Raw genomic sequence first — 27,778 nt, 5'->3', positions numbered from 1 at the left:
GCAGCTGAGCCCCAGTACAGGGAAAAGCCCACTCTGAAATCAGGCTTTGGAATCCCAGGAAAACATTATGACCAGAAGCAAATTTAAACTCGTTTCTTTCCAATGAAAGTGATAAAAGTGGCATCTCATAAATAATCTATTTTATGCTTTAAATATATACCATTTACTCAAAGTCCACCAACAGTAACGGAAACAAACACGTTCGTTGTTTTCAGTCTATTTAAATTCGATATATGATGTATTTGAGCATAGACACTGTTTCAGTGCAGTTTTAGAAAAAGCGGGGATGGCCAAATGATTTGAATGAAATGAAACACCTTCATGAAAATAGCCCCCAAGCCTGCAATCTTATTTAAATTCCTTAGTTTACAGATGAAGAAACTGTGACTGACAGAAGGAAATGACCTTCCAAATTACACTTGTGAGTAGGTACGAGCTCTAGGACGCATCCCCAGGTCCTCTGACTCCGCTCTGACATGGTGCCCACAGAGAGCACGAGGCTACCATGCACTCTGGGCTCTCGAACTGGACCAAGGCTGGGGGGCTGGGCCGGGAATTGGTCTTTCCTGAAAGTCTAGTCGTTTAGCATACTGACAGGCAGCTCCCTCTGGCTCGAGGCTATCCAGTCTGTCAGACAAACTGTTGAATAATCAGGCTTTGGAGTGTTTCTCCTAAGCTCAGCTGAACAGCAGAGGCACTGACCTTTCTTTCCATCTCCTTACTCTGTCCTTTCTTTGCTTACACAGGGAAGGACGTGCCGCTCTCGTTACCTCATTTTGCATGTTCAAGTACATGGCTCTGTACAGCATGATCCAGTATGTTGGTGTTCTGCTGCTCTACTGGGTATGACTGGTGACCCGAGCTCCTGGTTAGAACTGAAACAAGGAGTTGCATCCTCCCAACCTGCATGCCTCTTGAGGAAGAGTGCACGTGGGGGAGCTTGGAGGACCAAGGGCCCCTCTGAAACTACCTTTATGGTGAAAGTAAATCAGAAATAGATGCACACAGGAGAAGCTGAAGGTGTCAATTCTCTGACTCTCTGACAGAGACATTTTGTGTGTAGTAGTAGCTGAAGATCAAGGCATAGCACTTTCTCGCGGTTGCTTCTGGCTGCTTGGACGAGGTCTCCATCTTCTCTGTTCCAGTGTGACTCTACCCGAGCGTACCATTCAGTAGCGAGATGATCTGGGACTGGGGAGCTGGTAAATGTTTCAGAGCCGCTCTCCCTGGGACAGCAAGCCCTGGTTATTCATGTTTGCTGATTTCCGTGGTGTAAATATGCCCACCATGGCTGGTTTCGAGCTGCCTGCCTGACGTCACTGAGCATGGAGTTGGGAAGAGATGTGCACATGGCATGTCATTATGTAGTACTTGCACCCCAGAGTTAGAAGACTTGTAAATATCTTAAAGAACATAGATAACAGCACAATGTAGGAAAAGGATTAGGAAGTGCTGGATTGGGGGTATTTATTAGCTTTGTTTTAGCATAATGTATTTAATGGTAGATTTGTATAATTTCAGGTTCTATAATGGCTGTGTTTAACAGCCAGTTCAAAAAAATAATCCCTGAAAACTTTGCAATCGACTCTCATGAGCGAGTATAAGCAGCCTACTGATGATTCGTTAGATTCATCTCTATGTCCTGCCCTCTTGCTTCTAGGCTGAAGGTTTCAGTTTTGTTATTTTCAGATTGCTTATGTCTTTTCCCGCTCACAATGAATGAGATGGAGAAGGAGAGGCTGTGCACAGAAATTTGGTCCTATTTTGGAATCCCAACAACTCATGCTACAAACTAGAGTTGAACTTGGGTCATCTTGATCTCCTTTCCACTAAAAGGGGGGCAAGGAAGCAAGTTACTTGAAATCAGTAAGATCTTAACCTTTTTTTCCCCAAGAATATCAAGGATGCCTTATCAGGACTTGCTAATAACACCCAAGACTGCAAATAGTGGGTTCAATTATTCTTTTTCCACTGGTAAAATTTGGGTAAGATCACCACACATTTGTCTCTTGTTACTACTGGGAACTCACTGTCCTGTTGTTCCAGACCAAACCCTGACTTTCTGCTAGCAGGTAGAAAAGAGATCAGAGATGGATCTAGTAGAGTAAGACATCTCCCTCAACAGGAGGATGTTGATGTACAAAGGACCCAGCCTAGAAAGCACACAAAGGTGGCCTCCTGGTTGGAGGGGGTTTCACAGCCTTATCTTTGGTACTTCTACCAACACAAACAGGACCCTGGCCACACCTTCTTCTTGTAAAATCCCATGTTGCAGGAACAAAAATGAATGCAACTGATGTCAGACTTCATCCAGAGGGTCACAACATTTTTGACCTGCTTTCCTTTTTCTTTTCAGGAGACAAACAGCCTTTCAAATTACCAGTTTCTGTTCCAGGATCTGGCCATCACAACTCTTATTGGTGTAACAAGTAAGACATTTTTGAAACTTTCTTGGCTCTTCCAGAAGGGCTGGTCCACTAGGAGGGACACCAGTTGCAGCCTCAGGGATATGGGACTTATGCCCAAAGGTCCATTCAGAGAGGGAAAAAGGAAATAAGAGCCCCATTTGTGAGTCTTGGATTGAAATAAAAGTATTAGCCATGGAAAAGCTGGCTAGTTATTTTTCTGTTTTCCACAAAATACGGGGCTTCCATAATGGTCATTAAACTTATTTATCTATTTATTTGATTGTTTGTTTATATTTTGGGATAATTTATTGCTTTTCATTTTTTTTAAATATAATTTATTGTCAATTTGGCTAACATACAGTGTGTGCAATGTGCTCTTGGTTTTGGGGTAGATTCCTGTGGTTCATTGCTTACATACAACACCCAGTGCTCATCCTAGCAAGTACCCTCCTCAATGCCCGTCACCCATTTTCCCCTCTGTCCACCACTCCTTCCCCCCACTACCCTCAGTTTGTTCTCTGTATTTAAGAGTCTCTTGTGGTTTGCCTCCCTTCCTCTCTGTTTGTAACTATCGTTTCCCCCTTCCCTTCTCCCATGGTCTTCTTGTTCAGTTTCTCAAGTGCACTTTGAAAATCAGGAATGCTGTCTTCAGTATGCTTTCAGGTGTAATTATAGTTAATATATGCCCAGTTTATAGAGGCTGGATAGCTTTTATGCTTTAGATCTTTTTTTTTTTTTTTTTTTTTTTGTTTATTTATTTGCTTTGAGAGAGAGAGAGAGAGAGAGAGAGAGCAAGTAGGGAAGGAACAGAGAGGGAGAGAGAGGATCCCAAGCAGGCTCCATGCTGTCAATGCTGACAGGGCTCAATCTCATGAACTGTGAGATCATGACCTGAGTTGAAATCTAGAGTTGGACACTTAATCGACTGAGCCATCCCGGTGCCCCTGTTTTAGATCTTTAAATCCTAGCCTTTGGGGATTTTGAATGAAGATTAAAGATAATCTTGCCATTAGGCCACTCCCATTTCCACCTCTTGATTAACATGAATTGTCTTCCCAATTTCCCTGCTGTAGGCTTTCACCCCAACCCATCCACTCCCCACCATCCACCATATTCTCTGCTTTCCTCTCTGTTACATATAAATGCCAACAGCTCCACTTATACGTTTAATCCTACCTCTTCCTACCTTCTTGGGGATTTTGTTTCTGTTATAATCTCCTTCTTCACGGTCATCAACCTTTCTCTGGTCTGCTGGATCAGCATATAAATATATTTTCTTATCTTCTACCAGATCTGGTATTCAACAAAATTATTAGCTACTTATTGAGTGCCTAATTTGTACTACTTACCATAATAGGCACTTAGAACACATCAGTGAAAGGGAAAAAAATTCCCTTTCCTTGCATTCTGGTAAAACAACCTGGTTGTTCAAAGACCTGGAGCCATCCTTGGTTTCTCTTTTCTTTATCCTTCACATCCCTTTGGATGGAGCTCCTGTTGGCTCTGCTTTCCGAAGCTCTGTACCCCCTGACACAGAGCCGTGTCACCTCCCTTGCGGATTCCCACAACAGCCTCACAACTCATCTTGCTTCCCCTCCTCCCCATTTACCTTTCAAAGAGCAGTAAGAGTGTTAATTTTGAAAAGTAAATTTTATTGCCACCTACTTGCTTAAAATGCTCTAGCCCCTGCCTGCTTCTGCTTCACTTACAACCACATTGTTACATTCTTATCCCAGGCACCAGGGTCTTCTTGTCACTTGAGCGTTGTCAAGCTTGTGATCACCACAGTACCTTTGTTTTTGCTCTTTGCTTTGCCTAAAACACTCTCCCTTTCCATCTTTATATGGCTTTGGTTTTTTCTTATTCAGATCTTAGCTCAAATGTCACCACCTCAGGAAGTTCACTTTAAGTAGTCACCAAGCCAATTTTTCTCTATCACACAATTGTGCTTTATTTTTTTTTTTTTAGTTCCCAAGTTTTATTCAAGAATTCATACAAAATGTTCCAGATAAATGAGTTTTAATCCGCCTCTTCCTCCTCTTTCTCATCCTGGTTAATCCGGAAGTAACACAGTTTGTAACTCTCTTTGCTGTTAGCAACTACTCGCAATGAATCACAGGGATTATTCTTCAGATATATTTTTTAGGTTTATTTCTTTATTTTGAGGGGGGGGGAGAGAGAGAGAGAGCATGCACAAGTGGGGAAGAGGTGGAGAGAGAGGGAGAGAGAAACAATCCCAAGCAGGCTCCACACCGTCAGTGCAGAGCCCCATGTGGGGCTCAAACCCAGGAACCATGAGATCATGGCCTGAGCCTAAGCTGGATGCTTAACCAACTGAGCCACTCAGGTGCCCCCTTCAAATATTTTTTTGATGAGTTATTTCGAACACCATTTGGAAAAAAGCACCTCAGAAGTTACTGTAATCTTGTTTTTGTTCCTTTCAGTGGTTAGAGCCCCTCCAACTGAGATTCCCAGATTTTCCATTCATTTTGATTCTCTCTTGAACAAACTGCTCAAAATTGGCAGCCTCCATGATTCCCTCTTCTACAGGGTGGGTGCAGTCAAGGGCAAACTTCATAACTTGCTGCTTCTTCTTCCTTTTTCTTTTCTTTTTTTTTTTTTTTTTTTTTTTTTGCCCCCTTTCACCAGAAACTTTTTCATGGGCACCATGGTGGCAGTGGAGGCAGAAAGCACAATTGTGCTCTATTTGTGTGTGTGTGGGGGGGGGGGTGCCCTTCACAATCTGAAGTTATGCTTTTATCTGTGTTTTTATTTGCGTCTTCCTGCCTCCCCTGTCCCAGAGTGTGTGCGTTGTGAGAACAGCACCTTGTCTATCTTGACTACTGCTGTGTTCCCTGTAATTCTGACAGTGTCAGGTGTATCCAAGGGGCTCAAATCTCTGGAAAGAACACCCTTGGCCAGTCCATACTGTTAACAGAATTCTTCTTATGAAGCCAAGCCTATCTCTATGTAACTTGCACCCATCCCAGCTCTGCGATTTAGGGTGGCAAAGAGCCATCTATGTTTTCTCCCTAGATCAGTCTTTCTTCCACATTTTTCAAAACAGCCCTCATTTCAGCTCAATTGTTCTCTGTTTAGTAACAAGCATCTCCAGGTTTTCCTCTATATTTTGATAAATAACTTGATTATTTTTTGTTCTTATGGTTACTAATATATATTCATTATAAAACAAAGATGGAAAACATTGCAAGATATAACAAAGGAAAAAAATCCATCTTTATTCTACCATTCAGAACTAATGAATTAAAGCATTCTGTATGTATATAAATGAAGAAATTTGAATTATGTTCTCTATATAGTTGTGCGTACATTTTCTTCATTTAACTTTGCCATAAATTTTCATGTCATTAAATATTTTAATTATTTTTTATTGTGGTAAAATATACATAACATAAAATGTGCCATTTTGACCATTTTTAAACATATAGTTCAGGGGCATTAATTACATTCACAGTTTTGTGCAATCATTGCCACTCTTTACTTCCAAAATTTTTACATTTCCCCAAACAGAAACTCTGTACTCATTAAGTAATAGCTCTCCGTTGTTCTGTCAGTGCAGAGCCCAATGTGGGGCTTGAAACCATGAACTGCAAGATCATGACCTGTGCCCAAGTTGGATGCTTAACCGACTGAGCCACCCAGGTGCCCCTACAGCCTTTTATATTTGCTCAAATAGTTACTTTTTTAAAATGTTTTTATTTTTTATTTTTATTTATTTTTGAGAGAGAGAGAGGGAGAAAGAGAAACAAAGCACGAGTGAAGGAGGGCCAGAGAGAGGGAGACACAGAATCTGAAGCAGGTTCCAGGCTCTGAGCTGTCAGCACAGATGTTGAACTCACAGACTGTGAGATCATGATCTGAGCCAAAGTCAGATGCTTAACCAACTGAACTACCCAGGCGCCACTCAAATAGTTACTTTTACTGGACAAAAGAAAGAATGTCAATGAAGAGGTAGAAATTATAAAAAAGATTCTTTAGAAAGAATTTCTTTTGGCTCCTTTTCATATTTTCTGTCTTTTTATTGACATTTTCATTTTGTTCATACATTGTTTCCTAATTTCTTTGAGCATATTTGAAAGAGTTGTTTTCGGGGCGCCTGGATGGCTCAGTCAGTCGAGCGTCCGACTTCGGCTCAGGTCACGATCTCATGGTTCGTGGGTTCGAGCCCCGTGTCGGGCTCTGTGCTGACAGCTCAGAACCTGGAGCCCACTTCGGATTCTGTGTCTCCCCCTCTCTCTGCCCCTCCCCTGCTCATGCTCTGACTCTCTCTGTCTCAAAAATAAATAGAAACATTAAAAAAAAGAGAGTTGTTTTATAAAATTTTTTTAAAATTTATTTATTATTGAGAGACAGAAACAGAGCATGAGCATGGGAGGGGCAGAGAGAGGGGGAGACACAGAATCCGAAACAGGCTCCAGGCTCTGAGCTGTCAACACAGAGCCCGACGTGGGGCTCGAACTCACAAACCACGAGATCATGACCTGAGCTGAAGTCAGATGCTTTACTGACTGAGCCACCAGGCGCCCCTGAAACTGTTGTTTTAAAGTCTTTGTCTAACATATCATATGACTTCACTCATATGAGGACTCTAAGATACAAAACAGATGGACATAAGGGAAGGGTAGCAAAAATAATATAAAAACAGGGAGGGGGACAAAACATAAGAGACTCTTAAATATGGAGAGCAGAGGGTTACAGGAGGGGTTATGGGAGGGGGGATGGGCTAAATGGGTAAGGGGCATTGAGGAATCTACTCCTGAAATCATTTGTTGCACTATATGCTAACTAACTTGGATGTAAATTTAAAAAATAAATTCTTAAAAAAGCTGGGATTTGGAGAAAAATAATCAAAGTCTTTGTCTAGTAAGTCCAATGTCTGGGTGTCCTCAGAGGTTATTTCTGTCAACTTATTTTGTTCTGCTGAATATTATAATGTCGTAACTCTGGAAATCCAGATAACTCTGGAAATCCCCCTTCCCCGGGACTTGATGGCTTTTGTTCTGCTAGTTTTTGAAGGCTGTCATAGTCCATTTGTTTGGTGACTTTCCTAAACTATTTTTTGCAAAGACTGTATCAGTTGCCATGTATGGTCAATGAAATCTCTGTTCCTTTAGCTTTTGTTTAGCTAGTGTTTTTGACAGAGATTTTCTTGACTTCCATGAGTGCAAAACCATGAACAAAGAACAACCTCTCCCAGTCTTTGCAGATTTGTTCTGTGCTGGGGCCCTTCAACACTCAGCCAGGCTTGTGCTGAGTGCAGAGATCATCCAGAGCTCAAAACTGAGGGGCTGTTCCAGTCTTTCCTGAGTGGGTAACTTGCCTTAGGTGTGTGCATGGTTTTCTATAGTCCCCAAAATACACATATGTTTTTGAAAGCCGTAATTTTCCAAAGAAACGTTCTTTAGCTTTTCTTTATCGTAGCTATTATTTTATGTCTCAACTGCCATCTTTTGCCCCAGGTGACTGTGGGTAGTTGGTGAGCCTTACAGTTGTTTTCAAGCAGTGGATGCTGCTGCCCTGAGTTCAGTCTTGCATTAGGTGAAACAGAGATGAGCGCCTTGCACCAGTCCTTCAGGTACCCCCAGACAGGTTAGAATGGACATACCCAATGGATGCAGTTTGCTCTTCCTCTCTGTGACCAGAGACCAGAGTCCTCCACTGGGAGGGCCAATGACCGACTTTGAAATTGCCACTGAGCTGAGGAGGGGTAGGGCAATGGCAAGTACAGATGTCACAAAGCTTTCCTACCATTTTTAAGTTGCCTTTTTCTTGATTCAGCATTTGTTTGACTTCTGTAAACCTTTGTTGTTCATAGTTCTGAAAAAGTTAGTTTTGATAGTTTCTGCTTGTTTTTCAATGTTTCTGTGGAAGGATGGGACCTTAGGGCTGTCTGCTCTGCCATTTTTTCCGATGTCACTTCTCATTTTGTCATTGAATATTTTTTTAAGTTTATTTAATTTATTTTACTTAAGTTTATTTATCTGAGAATGAGAGAGTGAGCAGGGGAGGGACAGAGAGAGAACAAATCCCAAGCAAGCTCCACGCTGTCAGTGCAGAGACCAAGGCGGGGCTCGAACTCACGAACCACGAGATCATGACCTGACCCGAAATCAAGAGTCAGATGCTTAACCAACTGAGTCACCCAGGTGTCCCATTGTCACTGAATATTTTAAAGCATTGCTTCTTAGTGACTGCCTGTTGTTTCATTATGTAGATGTACATAGTTTACTGTAAGTGATGCACTAAAGAACATCTTTCTACATCTCTGATATTTTTAGCTTAAGACAAATTTCCAGAAATGGAATAACCATGTCAAATGTTATGAACATGTTCCGGTGTTTTCATATTTATTGCCAAATTGCCCTGCAGAAGGTTTGTGTCAGTGTACGTTTCCAGAAGCAGTGTATAAGAGTGTACATTATCATCATGCCCTCACCTATAATTTGATGGGCTTTGCCTATTTAATAGGCAAAACTGAACCACAATTTCTTTATCCATTCATCAGTTGATGGACATTTAGGCTTTTCCCACAATTTGGCTATTGTTGAGAGTGCCGTGGCAATGAGAAAGAATGAAATATGGCCCTTTGTTGCAACGTGGATGGAACTGGAGAGTGTGATGCTAAGTGAAATAAGCCATACAGAGAAAGACAGATACCATATGCTTTCACTCTCATGTGGATCCTGAGAAACTTAACAGAAACCCATGGGGGAGGGGAAGGAAAAAAAAAAAGAGGTTAGAGTGGGAGAGAGCCAAAGTATAAGAGACTCTTAAAAACTGAGAACAAACTGAAGGTTGATGGGGGGTGGGAGGGAGGGGAGGGGAGGTGATGGGCATTTAAGAGTGCATCTTTTGGGATGAGCACTGGGTGTTGTATGGAAACCAATTTGACAATAAATTTCATATATTAAAAAAAATAGCCAAAACTGAAAGCATTTCATGATTGTTTTTGTCTTCTCCCTGAAGAATTGCTCCTATGACTTGAGTTTGAAGCCATTCATTGTATTTTGTTCCCTCAAAACCCTGACGTACTCCAGTTTGTCAGTTTCCTTGGCTGTGTGGGCCTAAGAAGTTACACCGTTCTTCTGATGAAGAATACAGTATTTTCCTTCTCTCACAAACATAACACTTGAATTCATTTTGTAGTGAATTTGAATGGTGCCTACCCCAAGCTGGTGCCCTTCAGGCCTGCAGGACGGCTGATCTCCCCACCTCTGCTGCTCTCTGTGATTCTCAACCTTCTTCTCAGCTTAGCCATGCACATTGCGGGCTTCATTCTGGTTCAGAGGCAGCCTTGGTATTCCATGGAGATGCACAGGTACTATCACAGCTCTGATTCCAGCTTCTCACATCCTAATTTCCATCAAACATGGTCTGGCCCTTATGACAAGAAGTAAAGGGTTCTTCATTCTTCTGGAGGCGTTGGCTTTCTTTCAAGTCCCTTGGGGAATTTTCCAGTGATCTTCTCTCCTCTGTAGCACAGTTTGAGGATATTATCCATTGGCACTTACTTTTGCCTGTCTTGTGTGATAATGATCCATGACCTTCTTTTACACCTAGGGTGACCATGCATTATAATTTGCCCAGACATCCCCAGTTTGAGCCTGATATCCCAGTGAAATTTTTTAAATTAATTAATCCTTGAAGTATATTTGGCATACAATGTTACATTAATAACAAGTTATCAATTCGACCATTCTATACATCATTCCTTGCTTACCATGATATGTGGTGCCCATCTGTCACCATATATTAATATGCTATTTTTGATTACAGCTCCTATGCTGTAATTTGCATCCTCATAACATTCATTTTATAACTGGAAGTTTGGACCTCTGAATCCCCTTTATCTATTTTTCCCACCCCTTCCATGCATGTCTCCTCTGGCAACTACCGGTTTTGCTGATGATACTAGTCTTTTCCTTTCACATTCAAATATGCTCCTGTTGGATGATAAATTATATGGTCACCCTATTTATCAATATTCAGAGATCTTAAGCCACAAGAGGAAAACCTCATGGCTTACTCATCTTTTTCCCACATAACCTTACTACACATGAAGGGTACCCAAATTATTGAATAAATAACTTGTCTATCTATCTATCTACCTATCATATATCTATCTTTTATCTATTCATCTATCCAAAATATAGATCTATCTGTGTTGGTTTCTTTCCCCTTATTTTTCAGTATATTCTTTCCCAAAGTGTAGGTAATTACAAAAGCACTGAGGGCATGGAATCCTGTAGATACCAGTGCTCCATAAAGACCTGTCATCTTCGTTCATTACCTTTTTTGTTTCCTTTTTAGTGCCTGCACAGTGCAAAATGAAAGCATCTCAAAGTTAACCATTTCTCCCACTGCTCCAGAAAAAATCGGAAGTAATGGTGCCTTCACAAGCTTCGAAAACACTACCATATGGTTCTTGGGAACAATCAACTGTATCATCGTGGCTCTTATTTTCTCTAAAGGAAAACCATTTAGGCAGCCCATATATAAAAATTGTGAGTAGCGTTGTACCAGATCAGAGGTGAGGGATCATCAGAAGGAACAGACATGCCCAGGTCACTCGGGGAGCAGCAGCGGAGTTGATGCTTATCTGGAGCCCTTGACTTTATACTCCAGGGCTCTATAAACACATTTGGCAGCCTCATTCTTAGCTCCTTTCCTCAAAGCTGCATTAAATTCTAGGGCTTCTTCCTCTACCTCTTTCCTTCACCGGAAGTTTGTCTCCAGGTGTCCTTTCATGGCACCACTGTAAATTGGGACGAGTCATTTATTTCCTCACGTGTCAGTACTTGTCGGAATTCATCTGGGAGGAGGTGGAGAGAGAGAAGTGTCACAACACTCAGTTGGAACATGTCTCCTGCCATGAAGACAATGGTTAAGATGGCATTGTGTGGTTGGCAGCCTGGGAGGGGGTCCAGCCTGAAGGAACCTGGCTATAGTAATTGTGGAGGCTCTTGGCCAAAGTACATGCTACCTCCTTACATTCTGGACTGGAGTGCGGTGTGTGTTAGGAGAAGTGGGTGACCTGGTTACCCTGTGGAACATTCATTTGTATACATCCCTACCTCTCAAATTGGGAACATTTAATTAATTAAATATTTAGTTAATTATTTTTACCTTTACTTATTTATTTCAAGAGAGAGAGAGGGAGAGAGAGCATGAGCACTGGAGGAGCAGAGAGAGAGAGCAAGAGAGAGAATCCCAAGCAGGCTCCATGCTGTCAGTGCAGAGCCTGATGTGGGGCTCGAACCCATGAACTATGAAATGGTGATCTGAGGCGAAATCAAGAGTTGGATGCTTTAACAACTGAGCCACCCAGGCACCCCTAATTGGGAAAATTTAGAAGCATAAGTTGAAGGATCAATGTCCTCATAAGAATTAGTTTATTTAGAGAAAATTATTTTGCCTTTCTCCTTCTTGGGATGAGAAAGCAGTCAAATGCTTACCTCTACATTACTGCAATTTAAATATTTGTTTATTTACAGCCCTCTTTTTTTTCCAGAATAGAATTTGAAGCAGGGGATTTGCATTAAAAAGACTTGGGTACTTAACTGTCTTCAAGGCATTTTTTGAAAATATATTAGGTCAAAATTGCTCTCTCTGTATTTCCCACTTTTATTAATTGAAACTTACAACATACATGTGAAAATTTCCATCTGCTTCAAGGACATGCATAGAAATTGTGGAGGTGAGACCCATTGCATAGAAATGAGTACTTTCCATTTATTATGCTGTGTTTGGATTTGGAATCAAGTAAGCTTAATCAGTGTTCATCTAGACTATGTCTGTCAATAGATGTGAAACTCCGTATATACTCCAATTTCTCTAAATGATAGCTTGTGTTCTTATTTCCTCAGATATATTTGTCCTTGTGCTGGTCATACAGCTGGGTGTGTGTCTATTCATTCTATTTGCTGATATTCCAGAATTATATAGGCGTTTGGATGTAAGTCTTATCTCTGGGCTATGATGATGGTTTACTGTTATATAATACCCTGACTGCAAGAAGCAGGTCACGGTGGCAATTGACATGGACTCGTGACACTGATTATCCTTTTGGAATAGTAGAGTTAAAAAAGAATACTACATTTATTTGTATTTTTTTTAATTTAAGCCAGCCAGGAAATAAGATTCTGTCTAGTCTTGATTTCAAATATTTCAGAAGCATTGGCCATTTTTCTTTTAAAAGATCCCTGTAAGAATGGAAAAATCTATATACATACACTGTTTCAAGCGTAAGAAAATTTTTTCCCCTAAGCGCTTCTGTTTTGAAGCTGTTGAAAACAGTTTGCCTATAACACTTTTTCTGTTAATTCTCAAATCTGTACTTACATCTTTAAAAAAAATCTCTATAAAGACGTGTTTGTATGTTCATACTTAATGTCTGCAAAACTTGTTTGCAAAGAGCCATAACTTACCTCATGAACTCTCTTAGAGTGTGTAATTTTGAGGCAAATGTCAAAATCTATGAGACAATTTTTACATATACAAGCTAGGGGAAATGTGTATTTCAATTCCTTTAACCTATACTTTTGAATTAGAAGTTTATTATTACCAAATGTCCTTTAGACCAATAAATAGAATACAGAAGAGATGGTAAAAGGGAATGGACTTTTTTTACTTAGTGCTACGTGAGCCTGCCTGCCCACCTCTCCAACTCAAAGACACGTGTCATGAAGGCCAAGGTCCTATCTTATTCAGTTTCATATTACCAGTGCCTAACATAACCCATGGCACATAAGGGCAGTAAATGACTGATCCTTGTAGATCAGGTTCCTAAATGGAGATGAGCACTGGAAGCTCACAGTTCATTGCAAACCAGCAAAACCTTCACAAACCCTTCTTGACACGTGACATACAAACTCATGTCTACATTCGGTTTTCCTTGTGATAATTGTATCACTGTGGTTAACAGCGTAATTGCCACTATTGTTAAATATGTTCACGAATTCGAGTAAGCAGTCATGGAGATAGTCTTTGGCTGCTAGACTTCTAAGTGAGTTAAAACTTCTTAATCCTGCAGAAGTTAGGGTTAAGATATGTTGGGTTTAGTCACACTCTTTAAGACGAAAGAGTCTTACAGAGAGGCTGATTCCTCTGGTACAACAAAATAGGGAGCCTATTTAGTTTTGGGAGGACCTGTGTGGGGTCATTGCCAACATGACTGCCAAGGAGTCTGCAGAGAATTATTGCTCACCCTAAAAATAATTATTTTTCTTCTTATTACATAAAATTGTGGGTACATTCTAGAAAATGTGAATATGCAGGCAGAGAAAATTATAACAGTATTCACTCTATCCTTCCATCTTTGAAACTTTGTATATTATAAAAGTGCACTGACTGATTTATGCAGTTTACTTTAAATGGAATCATGCTGTTTTGTAACCTAGTTATTGCTCATTTTTAAAAATTACATTTTTTTAAAAAATAGAGATACATTCACAAAGTTTAATATTCAAAAGTTAAAAAGTTCTGTCCTCTCATCCTTTTTCCCCTGCTACCAGGTCTCCTCTCTGGAGGCTACTCATGACGACACTTTATTTTATACACTTTTATTTTTATACACATATTTTATACATATGCCTACACACACACACAGACACATATATATATATATATATTTCCTTTTTTAAATTGTTTTAAATGTTTATTCATTTTTTGATAGAGACAGAGCGTGAGTGGGGGAGGGGCAGAGAAAGAGGGAAACACAGAATCCGAAGCAGGCTCCAGGCTCTGAACTGACAGACATAGCCTGATGCAAGGCTCGAACTCATGGACCATGAGATCATGACCTGAGCCGAAGTCGGATGCCCAACCGACTGAGCCATCCAGGCGCCCCATATATATATTTCTTATATGTGTATTCTGCCACATTCTTACACAAATAGCAGACTATTAAATTTTCCAGGTCTTCTGAGCTGAAGATGGCAAAATGAGATGAGACGTGTGAGCAAGCTATGGAGGAAATGCCTGTAGGGGCAAAAAGACGAGGAAGCCCAAAGAGAAGGGGAGGGTGGCACCTTATGATGTAGGTCTGACCCCCATGAAGGAGTGACAGAAGGAGGGCCAGAGGGTAGGGTTTCAGATTGCAGTGCAGTTCTAAGAAAGCCCAGCCACAGTTGCCCATCACAGGTATCTAGTATCTTATAAGAATGAGTGTGATTAGAAGACCTGCCATCCTCAGGTATTAGCTATGAGCAACTCATGAGGAGTGTGGGCTCAGGGTAGATGTGGTGGGAGATTCCAAGGGTAGCACTGGAGCACCTGCTACTTACTCTCCTGGCAGGAGACCCTCATGGGGCATGCCCATGGCTGCCCCGACCACACACGGTTCCGCACCACGATCTTTCATGTTACAGTTTATTTTGGTAATTGTCCCACGACAGTACATAGAGCTTCCTCATTCCTCTCTTTATGTTAATATATTGTTTCAATATACATATATGTACCATAATTTATACGCAGCCCCCGTTGATAGACATTTAGGTTGCTTCCAATGTTTTGCTATTCCAAACAAAGCTGCAATAAAATAACTTTATACATATACCATTTCAGGCATGTACAAGTCTGTCTCTAGGATAAACTCCCAGAAATGGTTTTCCACTTTTAATTTTAATGGCATTGCCCTCCATAGAGTTGTACCAGTTTATAATCCCCCCAGTGTAGAAGGCAGTATATGAGACAGTGCCGGGTACAGCAGTGTGCACTTGGTTTCATTTCATCCATCCATCCACTCATTTATCTAGCCAGACATCCATTCCCATCCAGCTCCACTTGCCCCACTGGTGAGTACCCTTGTCATGGCACCATCTGTGCAGCCGTGCACACAGCCCTGAGGGTAAAGCCGTGGCTCGGGGCTGCAAAGCAGGGCTCAGCTGAGGGGAGATGTGGCACCAGAGAGACAAGGGCAACACTGCCCCTGTCACATTCGACTTGTGTACGATCAGAGCCTCCTGGGAATAGAGCCACATTCCTGTATTCCCTCATAAAAGCGAGCAACGCAAGCAAACAAAAACACTTTTATCAAATTTGTCAAATTTTGATCGAATTGATTTGGGGAAATTGAGAAATTACAGGGGCACCAAAAAATAAAAAGGAGAAGAAAGAAAGATAAAAGAATAAAAGCAGCAATCATAGTTTCCGTTATTATGTGTGTGCCTCTAATATGCACACATGTAATGTCTACAGGTAAGCATGTCTATTACACATGTGATTTATAACCTATGAAAATGTACACTGTGAACATGTGAACAGCTTTCTGACATTTATTTGTCTTCAAACTAACAGTGATTCTCCATCTCCCACCAGCTTCTCTGTACTCCTCTTCTGTGGAGGGTTTACATCACAATTATGCTCAGCTCCAACTTCATTGTGTCCCTTGTGGTGGAGGTAAGTGCCCTCCGGCTTCTGATCACTGTGGGTAGGGATGGACGGGGCATTCTTTGGGAGTCTGAAAAAAGGAACAGCCTTAGAGGATAAGAGTCAGCAGTCCAAGAGGCTCCCTGCCCTGGTGACATGAGCAATGGTGCTTTCCTCTAGTGAGCTCCAAACAAGGTGTTAATTTTCTCATCGACATGGTGGACCTGGAGAGAATGGGATTATGATGTCTAAGGACCTGTTCGTTTCTAAAATCCACAAGTAGAGAACTGACTCAATTCGTTTTTTTGAAATTACGTATGATTCACATACTACAAAATTCGCCTTCTTAAAAAGTGTGCAGCTCACTGAGTTGTGCAACCATCACCACTAATTCCAGAACATTCTCATCACCCCAGAAGAAATCCTGTACCCATTAGCAGTCGTTCCTCATTCCCCCTTCCCCCTTCTTCACCCCTTGGCAACCACTAATTTACTTTCGGTCTCCACGCATTTACCTATCAGGACATTTCACATAAAGGGAATCATAGAATACGTGGCCTTTTATGTCTGGATTCTTTCACTTAACAACGTCTATTTCTTTTACTTTACACATGGGAAATAAGATTCATAGTGAGCTTTTCTTAGATTTGATTCTTCATCTCCCATTTACTCCATTTCCTCAGTGAAATGAGTTTGTGGTCTCCTTTCTTTGGCTATGTGGTTCACTCTCCTCCTTCAGCGCTGTTATTTAGACCAAATCTTCATTCTTCAAAGCCTCCTGGAGAACAGGGGTCACCGTTAGAAAAGACATCTATGTCAAAGGGGAGGTGAGCATCAGATTCCATCTGTCCCCAGTCTGGGTGGCAATGTTTCCAGTGGCAAACACAGCCTTATGCCAGTGAGGGGAGAATCCCTGGAACCTGACTTCTCTGCAGCACCTTCCTTAACAGGCAGGGTAAAAACCACACAGGAGACAGTGGCAGAAAAGAACATAGAATTAAGGTACTAGAGCCTCTCTCTGTGTGCATATCCAGGACTTCTCAAACTTGAGTGGGCATCAGAGTCACCTGGAGGGTTTATTAAAACCCAGGTTGCCCAGCCCTTCCCCTAGCATTTCCGATTCAAAGGTCTAGAATAGGCACAAGTGTTTGTCAGGTGATTCTGATACTGCTGGTGGAGGGACCACACTGTGAAGTACCGTGCTAACCCATATGGTCTCCAAAGCCACCAAATTAATAAGAGAGGGTCGCATGAGTGTCCTCATACCCAGCTGCAGAAGGATGAACCTTGCCCTTTAAAGGATAATCTTATGTTCGTACCTTGTCCCTGTCAGTGATCACATTATTTCCTCTGCCTGGTATAGCTTCCCCCAATATCTCCTTATGGGAATGCTATTCCATCCTCTATGGCACAGCAGTAGTAGTATCGTCTTCATGAATCTTTCCCAAAGCCTGGATGGGTGAGTCAAGTAACAGTGGTTTAAACAGTCAAGATATTTATTGTCTCACTTAACCGGAAGATTCGAGGTAAGTGGCCATAGAGTTGGTTCAGCAACTCAGTGGTGTCATTGGGGATCATCAATCTTTCTCTCTTCTGCCTCCCCATCTTTAGATACGGGCCTTTCATATTTGCGTGTATTGCTTATGGTGTCCAGATAGCTTCCGCATAGCTGAGCATTACCTGTGTTTTGATGCAGGAAAAAAAAATGGAAGGAGAGGCACCAGCAAGCTTTTCTTCCCTTAAGTATGAACCTTTTATAAGGAAACAAAGTCATTTTCTAGAGCCACCCTTCAGACTTCCTCTTATGCCTCATTGGTCAGAACTGTGTCTTATTGTCATCCTGAGGAGAAAAGGATTCTGGGAAAGTGGATCTATGCCAAACATTAGACAGATTTGCTGACATTGTGTGTGAGTTTTTTCCTCTTAGGTGGGCAGGAAAAAGTTGGGAGGATTGTGCTATAGGTAATCGAGCAACAAAGTCTCCCATAATCCTCTAGCAGGAAGCCATTCGAATGTCACCATGTTTGCAGATAAAAGAAAGCATAAGCCGGAAGTAGTTCACCTGGGTTGGAATCCTTTCTTGCCGCCTGACTCTGGGCAGCACTTGCAACTCCACTTCTCTATGTCTCCGTTTTCTCATCTGAAACGCCGTGATAATAAGGGTACCTAACCTTACAGGGTTACTGTGAGCATGAAAGGTGAACACAGAAAAGCATGTAGTAAATGTTTGATAAATATAAACTATTATCATTATGTTATCTCTTGTGATACTTAGCATTTCTTAGTTTGTATCTATCAGTCATGCAGGCTTTCATTTGTTCATTCACTCCACAAACATTTGTTGACCCTGTGCCATGACCTAGGGTGCAATTCGAGGCAAATCCTGATGATGGAGGGATGCTGCTCACAGTCTACAGCAAGTGTGTAGATTGTGTAAACGGCACTGACAAGAACTCATCTCAGTATCTACAGTGTCTAAAACCCTGCTTTATTCTAATAGAAGCTGGGTAAAGCTTTGTTCAATTATTAAATGTTAAGAAGTGACGCTGCTTGCCTCCAGCAGATGGAGAGGATAATTTGACACTCATGAAAGATTAAGTTTCTCCTTTGTTTCTCGAGTCCACTGAGAAATGGAGACCGGCGTAGATGTTCAGTGGGGGTTCCCAGCAGCTTTCACACTGAGAAATGATGCTGTGGGGTCCTAGCTCTCACCCCCAGGCTCCTGCATGGCAGTCTTCACTTATTCGAAGTTACCTTCTGCTGTCAGTAGGCATTCAGGAACAAACCAAAGCCATTTGAGTCTGTGGTTGAAGGAAGTTGTAATGGAGAATTACAGACACTAAGATTTCATGCCCTATGAGGTGAGCAGAGTAGGTAAAGACCGCAGGCTATCACGGATGCAGCAAGATGTTTTCCTCACATAGCTCTAGGTATATCTGACAGGAGATACTAAAGATTGGTGGCCAGCTGGTGACAAAGATGGTCCAGAGAGGTTTCAAGGGACAGGCATGGGGGATGGCTGGCCTCCTGTTGCACAGTTCTAAATATTTCCTGGTCTGCTGAGAGGACTAAGACTATCCCTAATTTTAGAGCAGTCTTGATTGGGATCTTATCCTCACCTTGCTTTCTCATGATCTAACCTCCAACTGAAAGGCATAGGAGCTAATCTGGATAGTTTTAATCCTTCTCGTTTTTATTACTTATGTGTTTGTGTATATATGTGTGTGTATGTATGTATGTATGTATGTGTGAATTATTTTAGTAGCCAATCTGAAGAGCTTGTGTGGTGAAGTTTTTGTTTGTTTGTTTTATGTTTTTTGTTTTGTTTTGTTTTGTTTTACAAATCATATTTCTTCAAGGGTTTCCTTTTGTTTCTAGTTCTACATTTAATTTATAATGTAGAGTGACAGAACAGGTTACTTCTCGGTCCTTCAGTTTCCCAATCCAGACAAGCAAGGTGAGACAGGCCATTATACTTCTAGAATTGTGATAACACTCAAGGCATGTCTTATAGCACTAAAGTCTCTCTGTGTGTGTCTGTATGTGTGTTTGATTTTGTTTCATTTTGTTTGTTTTTTTGTTTAAAACCTGATAAGATATCCTAGAGGTAAGTTAGACTTTAAAGACCAGTAATTGGATACCTATGATCCTGCCCTATTCCAGCTCGATGGAGAACTACCGTTCTCTTTTTAATTAAGAAGGATGAAACAAAAAACAAAAAAACAACTTGCTGTGGGAAAGTAATAATTTGTGGGGCTGAGTACAAAATGAAAAAGTAGAATAACAAGTCTGGCTAGGTGAGCCCTGAAGTTTACAAGATGCTCTTGAGATGGCTGGGTGGGTCTTTAACAGCCTGCTAACACATGATCCATTTTTTGAGACAGAAAGATTCAGACTAGCTGTTCTCTATTATTTCCATTGGCAATGGGACTCTAATATCAAAGATGGGTGGAATTTAGGAAAGCTACTACCCTGGCAAAGGTCCTTGTGGAATCCCATAGAATTGATTCTTCCAGTCTAGCAAAGATACCACTGATAGACACCAAATGAGTTCTCATTCTGTGGGACAGCAGGCTTCTCATATTTTTTGTTTTTCTCAAGATAACTTCTAAGATGGTTAACTTTTATGACTTACGATAAAAATGAAAAAATAACACAATAACCTCTTATACACTCTGTATTATGTTATAACTTGAGGTCTGTTTGAGGCTCAGTCTAACTCATGAAATAAAATGGCAGTCCAAAATGTTTCCAAAGAGACATATCTTCTGTAATCTGCATTGTAGTGAAATACTTGTAGATGAAAGAGGCCACAGTGAATAGGGCCACAGTACATAGCTTATTGTCTTATTTATTTATTAAATTTTTTTTGATGTTTATTTATTTTTGAAGGAGGGGAGACAGAGCATGAGGGAGGAGGGGTAGAGAGAGACAGAGACACAGAATCTGAAGCGAGCTCCAGGCTTCGAGCTGTCAGCACAGAGCTCGAACCCATAAACCACGAGATCATGACCTGAGCCAAAGTAGGAGGCTTAACTGACTAAGCCACCCAGATGCCCCCATAGCTATTTGTTAAGTAAATAATTCATAAAGGTGGTAAAGGGAGGCATCTATACCATGCCCTGCCCTACACTGTAAGGAGAGTTACACAAAGAAGGAATTATTTCTAATCACTGAAGCTCAGATAAGGTAACTGATTTGTCCATAGATGTCAGAGCTGGAACTTGAATCCAGATCTCTCCAGGTGTAAGACTGTGGCCCACATTCCAATTTATTGACCTGTATTCGGGACTATGCAGTCATATGGCAGGGCACACCAAAGCCACATCTTTCTATAGGGTTATTCCATTGGGTGTGGTAGGGAGTGGACTGCAGAATTTGAATGATTTTAAATTTAATTTATATATGAGATTCAAAAGGAATTTCACCCTCGAGGCAGACTACTTCAAGCTGTTTCCAGATTCTTAAAACTGGGAAATCTCTATTTTCCCAGAAGAGCTCCTTGAGTGGAAAAGCTTGAGAGGCTGAGACCTATCTCATGAAACCACATTGGATTTGTTCTTACAGGCCTCAAGTTTTTTGTCAAGCTGGATCTAAGCAGCTAATGTGGTAGCTCCTCTGTAGGGTCTATGGAGGACCATAGCCAACCTCTGGTTGTAAAGAATAACTCTCTTATTTTGCAGGAGGCCATTATTGAAAACCGAGCCCTGTGGACAACATTCAAAAGGTGTTTTGGCTATCAATCAAAAAGCCAGTATCGGATATGGCAGAGGGCCTTGGCAGATGATCCCAGCTGGCCCCCGCTAAACCAAACGTCCTACTCTGACATGCCAGAGTGTGGCAGCAGGGTGTCTTACAGCAATCCGGTGTTTGAGAGCAATGAGGAACAACTCTGAAGCCAAAGTGATCTCTTAGGTGATAAAGCATAGAAACGATGACAAAAGGGACCAGTTTCAGTAATTTTCAAACAATGGGACTCTTACAAAATCAGCTGGAGTTTTTGGAATAAAAAAACCTATCCAATCACGGTTGCAAATTCAAGTTTACCTGATAAAATACTTTCTACAGAGAACACTGCCCCCAGAAGAGTGCCTTCCTCTTGATTCTGAAAGTATTGATGGTGTTGGTGAATCAAGAGTGAGCTAACGATGGCAATCAGCCCAGAGACTGGGAGGCTAAAGGACAAGGAGAATATATACTCTCTTTTCTTAGGTAACATTTTTTAAATGAATTGAAAGTAGCACTATGTGTAGCCATAGAATTGTAACATGTGAAGGATCACCTTTGAATTCTTATTTTATTGATGGAAAAACAAGTGCATGAGAGCCATTATACCAGTCTTCACTGTCTGGTTTCCTTTCCTGCATAGTACTTTCAGAGTTGAGACATTTTCTTCTGCTTCTGGCCTTCCCCTACATATTTGGAAGGGTGGGCTAAGCTCATGCTTCAGTAACAAACAAGTCCCTTGTCTCAGTGGCTTAACACACAAGAGCTTCTTTCGTGGTCCAGGTGACTCTGTAGACTAGCTCTCCTCAGTGGTGACTGCTTCAATCTGTCGGCTCCACCGGCTGAAAACAAGTACTCCACGTTCACTATGACGGGAAAGGAAGAGACTGGAGAAGGCACAAAGGCTTTTCACTGCCTCACCCAAAAAGTGGAACGCCTCTCTTCCACTACTCACATCTCATTAATCAAGGGTTTGGCAAAGGAGCTGGGAAGTACAGTCTCCTGTGTTTAGGGCTGGTTTCATGGGCACATGACCTGTGCAGTCACCTGGGGCCCCATGCTTAGAAGGGCCCCACATTTGGTTTAATGCTTTGCTGCTGCCATCTCGAAATTCTTAATTTTTGATGCTCTTTGATACATGCTACTTTAGTTTCTCTCCCAGGAACCCGAGCTGGACCAACTACATAATTTGTGGGGCTGAGTACAAAATGGAAATTATTTTTGAGAAAAATTAGTCTTGTACCACAACATTATATGTTATCAATTGATGTAAGTGCTTATGCAATCTACACATTTCTTAAATTTGAAAAGGCTTCAATTTTCAGGAAACAGAAATTGCCCTTATTTTATCACTATTACAATTTTGTTATCTCGGATTCATTTAGCATAGAAAACATCCAGATTTCTGTTAGCTCAGCAGACAACTATGAGTTTTAGGAAAACATCCACAGATAGTATTTTAAAGCAAAAGCAAAATTTTCATTACAAACCTCAAATCCTAGGTGAAGGTTCTGGACGGGGGAGTGTCCCAAGCTGGCTTTTCTCCTTATCAATAGCCTCTGCAAGCATTCCCTTCCCTGGCTGAATTCCGGAGCATGGCTGGAGGCTCTGTGGCTGCAGATAATTCTGGAAACACAGTGTTTCTCAGCCATGAAAGTATCTTGTTGCTTCTGGTTTTAAAATAGGGTGTGAAGAATCATGTAAATAGGCTGCAGAATCATTGTCTTCCTTGGTACAGAAAGAAATGTTTCCTTTTACAAAGTTAGCCACAGCAGAGATATGGTAGCTCTGAATGTCTTTTTCTAAAACTCGTAGTTTTCTCATTTTTCAACATGGCAGGCTGGAGATGGTCTACAACCTAGTCCTGGGCGAGGGCATTCCCACCTAAAAGATCCCCTTACCAGGTGCTGTCACCTCTCTTGTCTCATTTGCATTGCATGATTCACTCAGACTCAGGCAAGGAAGGGCTTATCCACTTTTACACGTGAGGAAACTGAGATTCAGAGTAAGGAGAGCAGACCCAGGCCTCAGACACAGATCTCCTGAGCAAACCTTCTGTTGTTTCCAAATACCTCCTAATTACAAAGCTCCAGCAGGGCTGGGTGTTTGGGGTGATCTCACAGTAAAACAAAGAATAGGTTTCTTATTCGCCAGGTGGAAGGAAGCAACCTTTTGCTAATACCAGGGCCTAATGTTCAAATGAATGCCAGGCATCCTGCCAAGCTCGGGCTAGAGGCAGGTTAAAAACAAAACAAAACTAAAACCTATGAGTGTCTGTCTGTCTTTCTGAGACTCTGAGTTGCTCTTACCTTGGTCCTAAGTTCCATCCTCAGTGATTCAACAAGACCGGCAGGAAAACAGAGAGGGAAGACTCCATTTCCTCACCAGCCAAACAACCCTAAAATCTTTGTCAAAAGAGACTTATTCTGAAGACTGTACTTGAAGTTAACTGTAACTGAGAGGTAGTGAGAAAATGCTTTACTTGAAAAAATGGGGTTGGGGGGTATTGTCAAGGGATGTGAGAGTTGTTTTCAAATACTTGAAGGGTTCCTGTGGGAGAGAAGGCTCCCACCTGTGCCTGGTGGCACGCTCAGTGTGTAAAGGGCACAGTGGGAATGGCTTCAGGCTGACACGAAGACCACTGCCCCAACAGCTCAAAAAGCAGTGGAAGCTGGTGACCCATGAGGTGTGTGCCCCATGACATTGGCAGTACAAGGGGATATTCAGAGACCAATTAGAGGTGGAAGTCAACTATCCGATGGAATTCAATTACCTACCAGATCCTTTTCAGACTTGATATGCACATGTCTCAATCTTATGCTGTGATGTGAACCATTTACTGTCACTGCCCACATAGAATATCAGGCTGCCTATTGTGGGGAGACGGGCTGGGGAGGACAGATTTATAGCCCTGTGAGGTCCCACAGTCAAATGGGCTTGACTGCTCTGTACCTTGGAAGGTGGCTTTGGTTGGGGATAAGATTCTAGAAAACAGGTACCCACTGATGGGTCCTGACCACCAAACTGACAGCTGGGACATACTTCTGATGTGTGTGTTTTCATAGAAAGAGCTGCTTGAAAAAAATCAGTAAAGAAAATGTGGGAGAATGTGCCAAACCTGAGGTCAGAGTACCTGCGCCTGATACGCTTGTCTGACCAGGACTTGGAGGAGAAAAGAACACAGTCATCTGATCCACATCATTTAAAAGGTCCCTTGTATGTTCGCTCCAAGGTACGCAGCTCTGACCCACAGAGAAGAACTCTGGCTCTGGGTTCTTCTCACGAAACATGTAATGATCTGCGAATGGAAATATGTCTGTGCCATCTGCACCCTCTGAGCTCATAGAAGGGTGCGTGTGCACACTTGCAGATGCAATGACTAGAAAAGCAAGTATTTATTCAGAGTCCTGTATTTAGTTTATGCTGTAATAAGTCATTCTGTGCAAAAGAGGCAAGCATAATCTGTAATTCTGGTGTTATAAAATCAACCTTTTTCCCTTTCTGCAGTGGGGTATTTCACTGTGGCTAATACTCAGGAATGTGGAATCAAAAGCACATCTTTACAAAGTTTTAGACATTTCCTAATGCTGTAGACACCATTATTCCCCGCTTGGTAACAGGGCACTACCGTCTACAAAAACTTTTGCACTCATTCTCTTGTTTAAGCCTCATGACAATCTAAAGAGGAAGGCAGGGCAAGAATTACTATCCTCCTTCTTTTGATGAGGTACCAGACCCTCCAAAAGTCTCAGTAACTTGTACAAGGGCATGTAGGAGCTGGAGCCGTGTTCAGACGCAGGACTTCTGCCAATGAGTTCTCTGCTCTGTCACTCTCCCATGTTTCTCCTGGATGAAATGTTTGTAGCATTGAAGAATAAGAAGGCAATCAAGGCAAGGTAACCATCCAGTGGACTGCCGTGACAAGTGTAATTGCTTCCAGAAAGAGATTTTAGTTCTCATAGAAGTTCTCTTGAATTTGATCATCAGTCACAGAAAGGTCAACTCCCATCGCTGAGGAGTAAAATCCAATAACCAGAGCCCTACAGCCTATTTTGTGGGAGCAGATATAGCTCTGGTTTGTGATTTCGGTCTCCAGAAGCAGAAACCTATATCTTTGCTTGAATTTTGCTCGGCCTCCACTTTGTCCAGCATTTTCGAGTCATATGGACTCTGTCTTGGCTTTAGGCTAACCTCCCTCATGCCAATTGGTAGCTCATTATTGCCAGCACTCGGTAATTCACTCACTCCAGGCATACAGGGACTTTCCCAACTCAATACCTTTGCTCATGCTGCTTTCTTTTTGGGGGCATCGATAATTCTTACTCTCATCCCCACATGCCCAAATCCCACTCATTCTCAAGACCCAGTTAGAATGCCACCTGGTCTGCAAGCCAGAAGGGAGATCTCTTCTGTCTACACACTGCTCGCACTCCTCAAATGTCTCCTTTGTGTGGCAGGCACCTCTTTTGATCATGCATTATGGTCCTGTGCCATTTTGAATTCCTCCAACTCCCACCCAACTCCACTTTAACTAGAGTGCACATTCTCTGAGGGTAGGGACCAAGCCTGATACTTCTCATCTGCCCACTCGGCACCCAGCACAGGGCAGTGGTTGGGGCTCGGCAAGCAGCTGTGGCATGATTGAATAAAAAATATAATCACTAGGACATTTTGTTGATTTATTTTTCCTCCTTTGTCTGTGAACATCTGCTTTCCATGCAGTACAAAGAAGCTGAACTAAAACAATAGGACTATGAATAAAAACACAAAGTGCAAAGTATAGTGATTCCAACATGGAAGCTTCATCAGTCCAGCTGCCCATTTACATGGCAGAGTGCGGAGGTATGCTGTGGAGTTAGATGGGTTAGGCATGTGTTGCAAAGACATTCTCAATGTGTAGGGGACCCAAGGAGTGAATGTGTGTGCAGGGACAAAAGCTCTCTCAGGGATATGCTCAACCCAAGGGGAGGGAAAACTGGGGCAGGGCACTTTGTTTAAAAACCAAGGGACAAGGTTTTGGAGGACAAGGGAAGTTTGAGTACGACTGGGTGTGTATTCTCTCTGTTCTCTGGTTTCACCCTAACTTTCAGAACTTTTGCAAGGACTTGGGAAGCTGTGATGGAGAGAGAGGGAGGGCAGTGAGGGAGAGACAGAAAGAGAGGAAGAGCTAAACCGTCCTGTGTTCTGTGTGTCACAGTGCAATAAAAGGCGGGTGGAGAGAATCCTGACAGTGTCGTGGCTGTGGGAGCACAGATGCATGTTGCTAATGGTGATCGTATCATGCACAGACACATAGGTAACAAGTAACATGGACAGTCTGAACATGTCTCCAAATGGCTAAAGGAGATAGAAAGTGCCTGAAGGGGATGGAGAATGGACAAGTGACACAGAGTGGCCATGCAGTCACAGAAGTCTGGGGACCCTGGCAACCAATCTCAGGGTCAGACAAGGCCCACAGAAGCCTCGGGCAGGAGCAGAGATCATCTCAGAGTGGTGACCTGTGGTACCTAGAGCCAAGCCCGGTGGCAGGAGGGGAGAGCATGCTGTGAGTAGGAGCCCTACAAGCAGCATCACTTGCAGAGGGCTTCTGTGGAAATTCTCAGTGACTCAGGAGGGACTTCAGAGTGGTAGGCCATCTGGGATCCAGGTTGTTCCAAGTTTATGTTAAGCAGAAAACATAACTTATAAAGATAGGAAAGATTCCTCCCCCCTAGGTGAATGCCTATTTAGTGGAAGTCCATACAGGAACATGTAGGAGGGATACTCTGAGAAAGCTCCACAGAGCCCTAGCCACTCTGTCCCTGGCCTGCATACGGACAGAACAAAGCACAAGAGGAGGTGACTGCACAACTGGCTGGATCCTGTGGTCTGAAAGCTGAGCCAATTCTGTCCTCACCTAACCCGAGGCTAGCCTTGAGAATTTGGTGAACTTGATAGTCTTAAGAATCAAGCCACCATCCATGACTAATTGGAAACCGGTTTGATTTGAGGCTAATTTTGTAGGTCTGGATCCTCCCTAATGGATCCCAGAAACTGATTTGGTCTGGATGCCAAGAGTGGTAGTTGGGAAAGGCCAAATCTTTGTGTATCCACCCACAGCTCTGCCTAGCACAGTGGGGAAAGTTCACAAGTGTCCCAGAGAAGAGTGGGGTGGCTCCAGGCAGCAGGAGTCTGGGCGTGCACCTGGGGCTGGGGTGAGGGCAGAGCTGGCTTTGTTGACACAGCAGTCTTGCCAGCTGAAGTCATTGGCTCTTATTCAGAGCCCCATGTACTCGGATAGAGTACCACACAGTACTCGGATAGAGAAAACCAACCTCAAATTTCCTTTTGGGCAATGGCATATGTCAGTTAAGAGTACGAGCTTAGGCATCACACCCTTCTGAACTCTAATCCAGACTTTCCTGATTTGCGACTTGAGCAAATTAGTCACTGTGTCTACATCTTGACTATTGGCACGTGAATATTATTTACGCCCTTCTTCATAACTGCAGATGTCAAAGAAAATTAAATGTGGCAATAGTTTCTTTTCCTTCATCTCTAAAACTTTAAGGAGGGTCCTTAAGTCTTGGCCTGGCACATAGTATAGCTCTTCAATGTGTTGTGTGAATCAGTAAAGGAGGATAAGAGAATATGCATAAATGAAGAAGGAACGAACTAACGAACACACAATTCTAGGACTTGAGTGTAATTCTAGTTTAATTAAAACGTAATTATCCATAATTGACTAATTATTTAAAATTATTCTTTTTTATGTA

The 27,778-nt window shown here is 42.1% G+C and overlaps 1 protein-coding gene and 1 pseudogene across 1 annotated transcript in view; one reads left to right on the top strand and one right to left on the bottom strand.

Annotated features, from left to right (window-relative positions):
• Positions 1 to 22,257, top strand: part of LOC102955092 (probable cation-transporting ATPase 13A4) — a 72,489-nt gene extending 50,232 nt beyond the window's left edge. The window contains exons 22-28 of the mRNA XM_042977112.1: positions 747 to 843; positions 2,357 to 2,429; positions 9,576 to 9,747; positions 10,740 to 10,933; positions 12,296 to 12,384; positions 15,747 to 15,827; positions 20,981 to 22,257. Of these exons, the coding sequence (XP_042833046.1) occupies positions 747 to 843; positions 2,357 to 2,429; positions 9,576 to 9,747; positions 10,740 to 10,933; positions 12,296 to 12,384; positions 15,747 to 15,827; positions 20,981 to 21,193 (919 nt within the window). The 3' untranslated portion in view covers positions 21,194 to 22,257. The remainder of the gene's footprint in view (positions 1 to 746; positions 844 to 2,356; positions 2,430 to 9,575; positions 9,748 to 10,739; positions 10,934 to 12,295; positions 12,385 to 15,746; positions 15,828 to 20,980) is intronic.
• Positions 4,428 to 5,078, bottom strand: LOC102954798 (annotated as a pseudogene).
• Positions 22,258 to 27,778: the final 5,521 nt, after the last annotated feature.

The sequence above is a fragment of the Panthera tigris genome (genome assembly GCF_018350195.1).
Source record: "Panthera tigris isolate Pti1 chromosome C2 unlocalized genomic scaffold, P.tigris_Pti1_mat1.1 chrC2_random_Un_scaffold_76, whole genome shotgun sequence".
In the NCBI taxonomy this organism is placed as follows: domain Eukaryota; kingdom Metazoa; phylum Chordata; class Mammalia; order Carnivora; family Felidae; genus Panthera; species Panthera tigris.
Note: the sequence above shows the minus strand (reverse complement) of the source record. Positions and strands in the feature narration are given on the sequence as shown.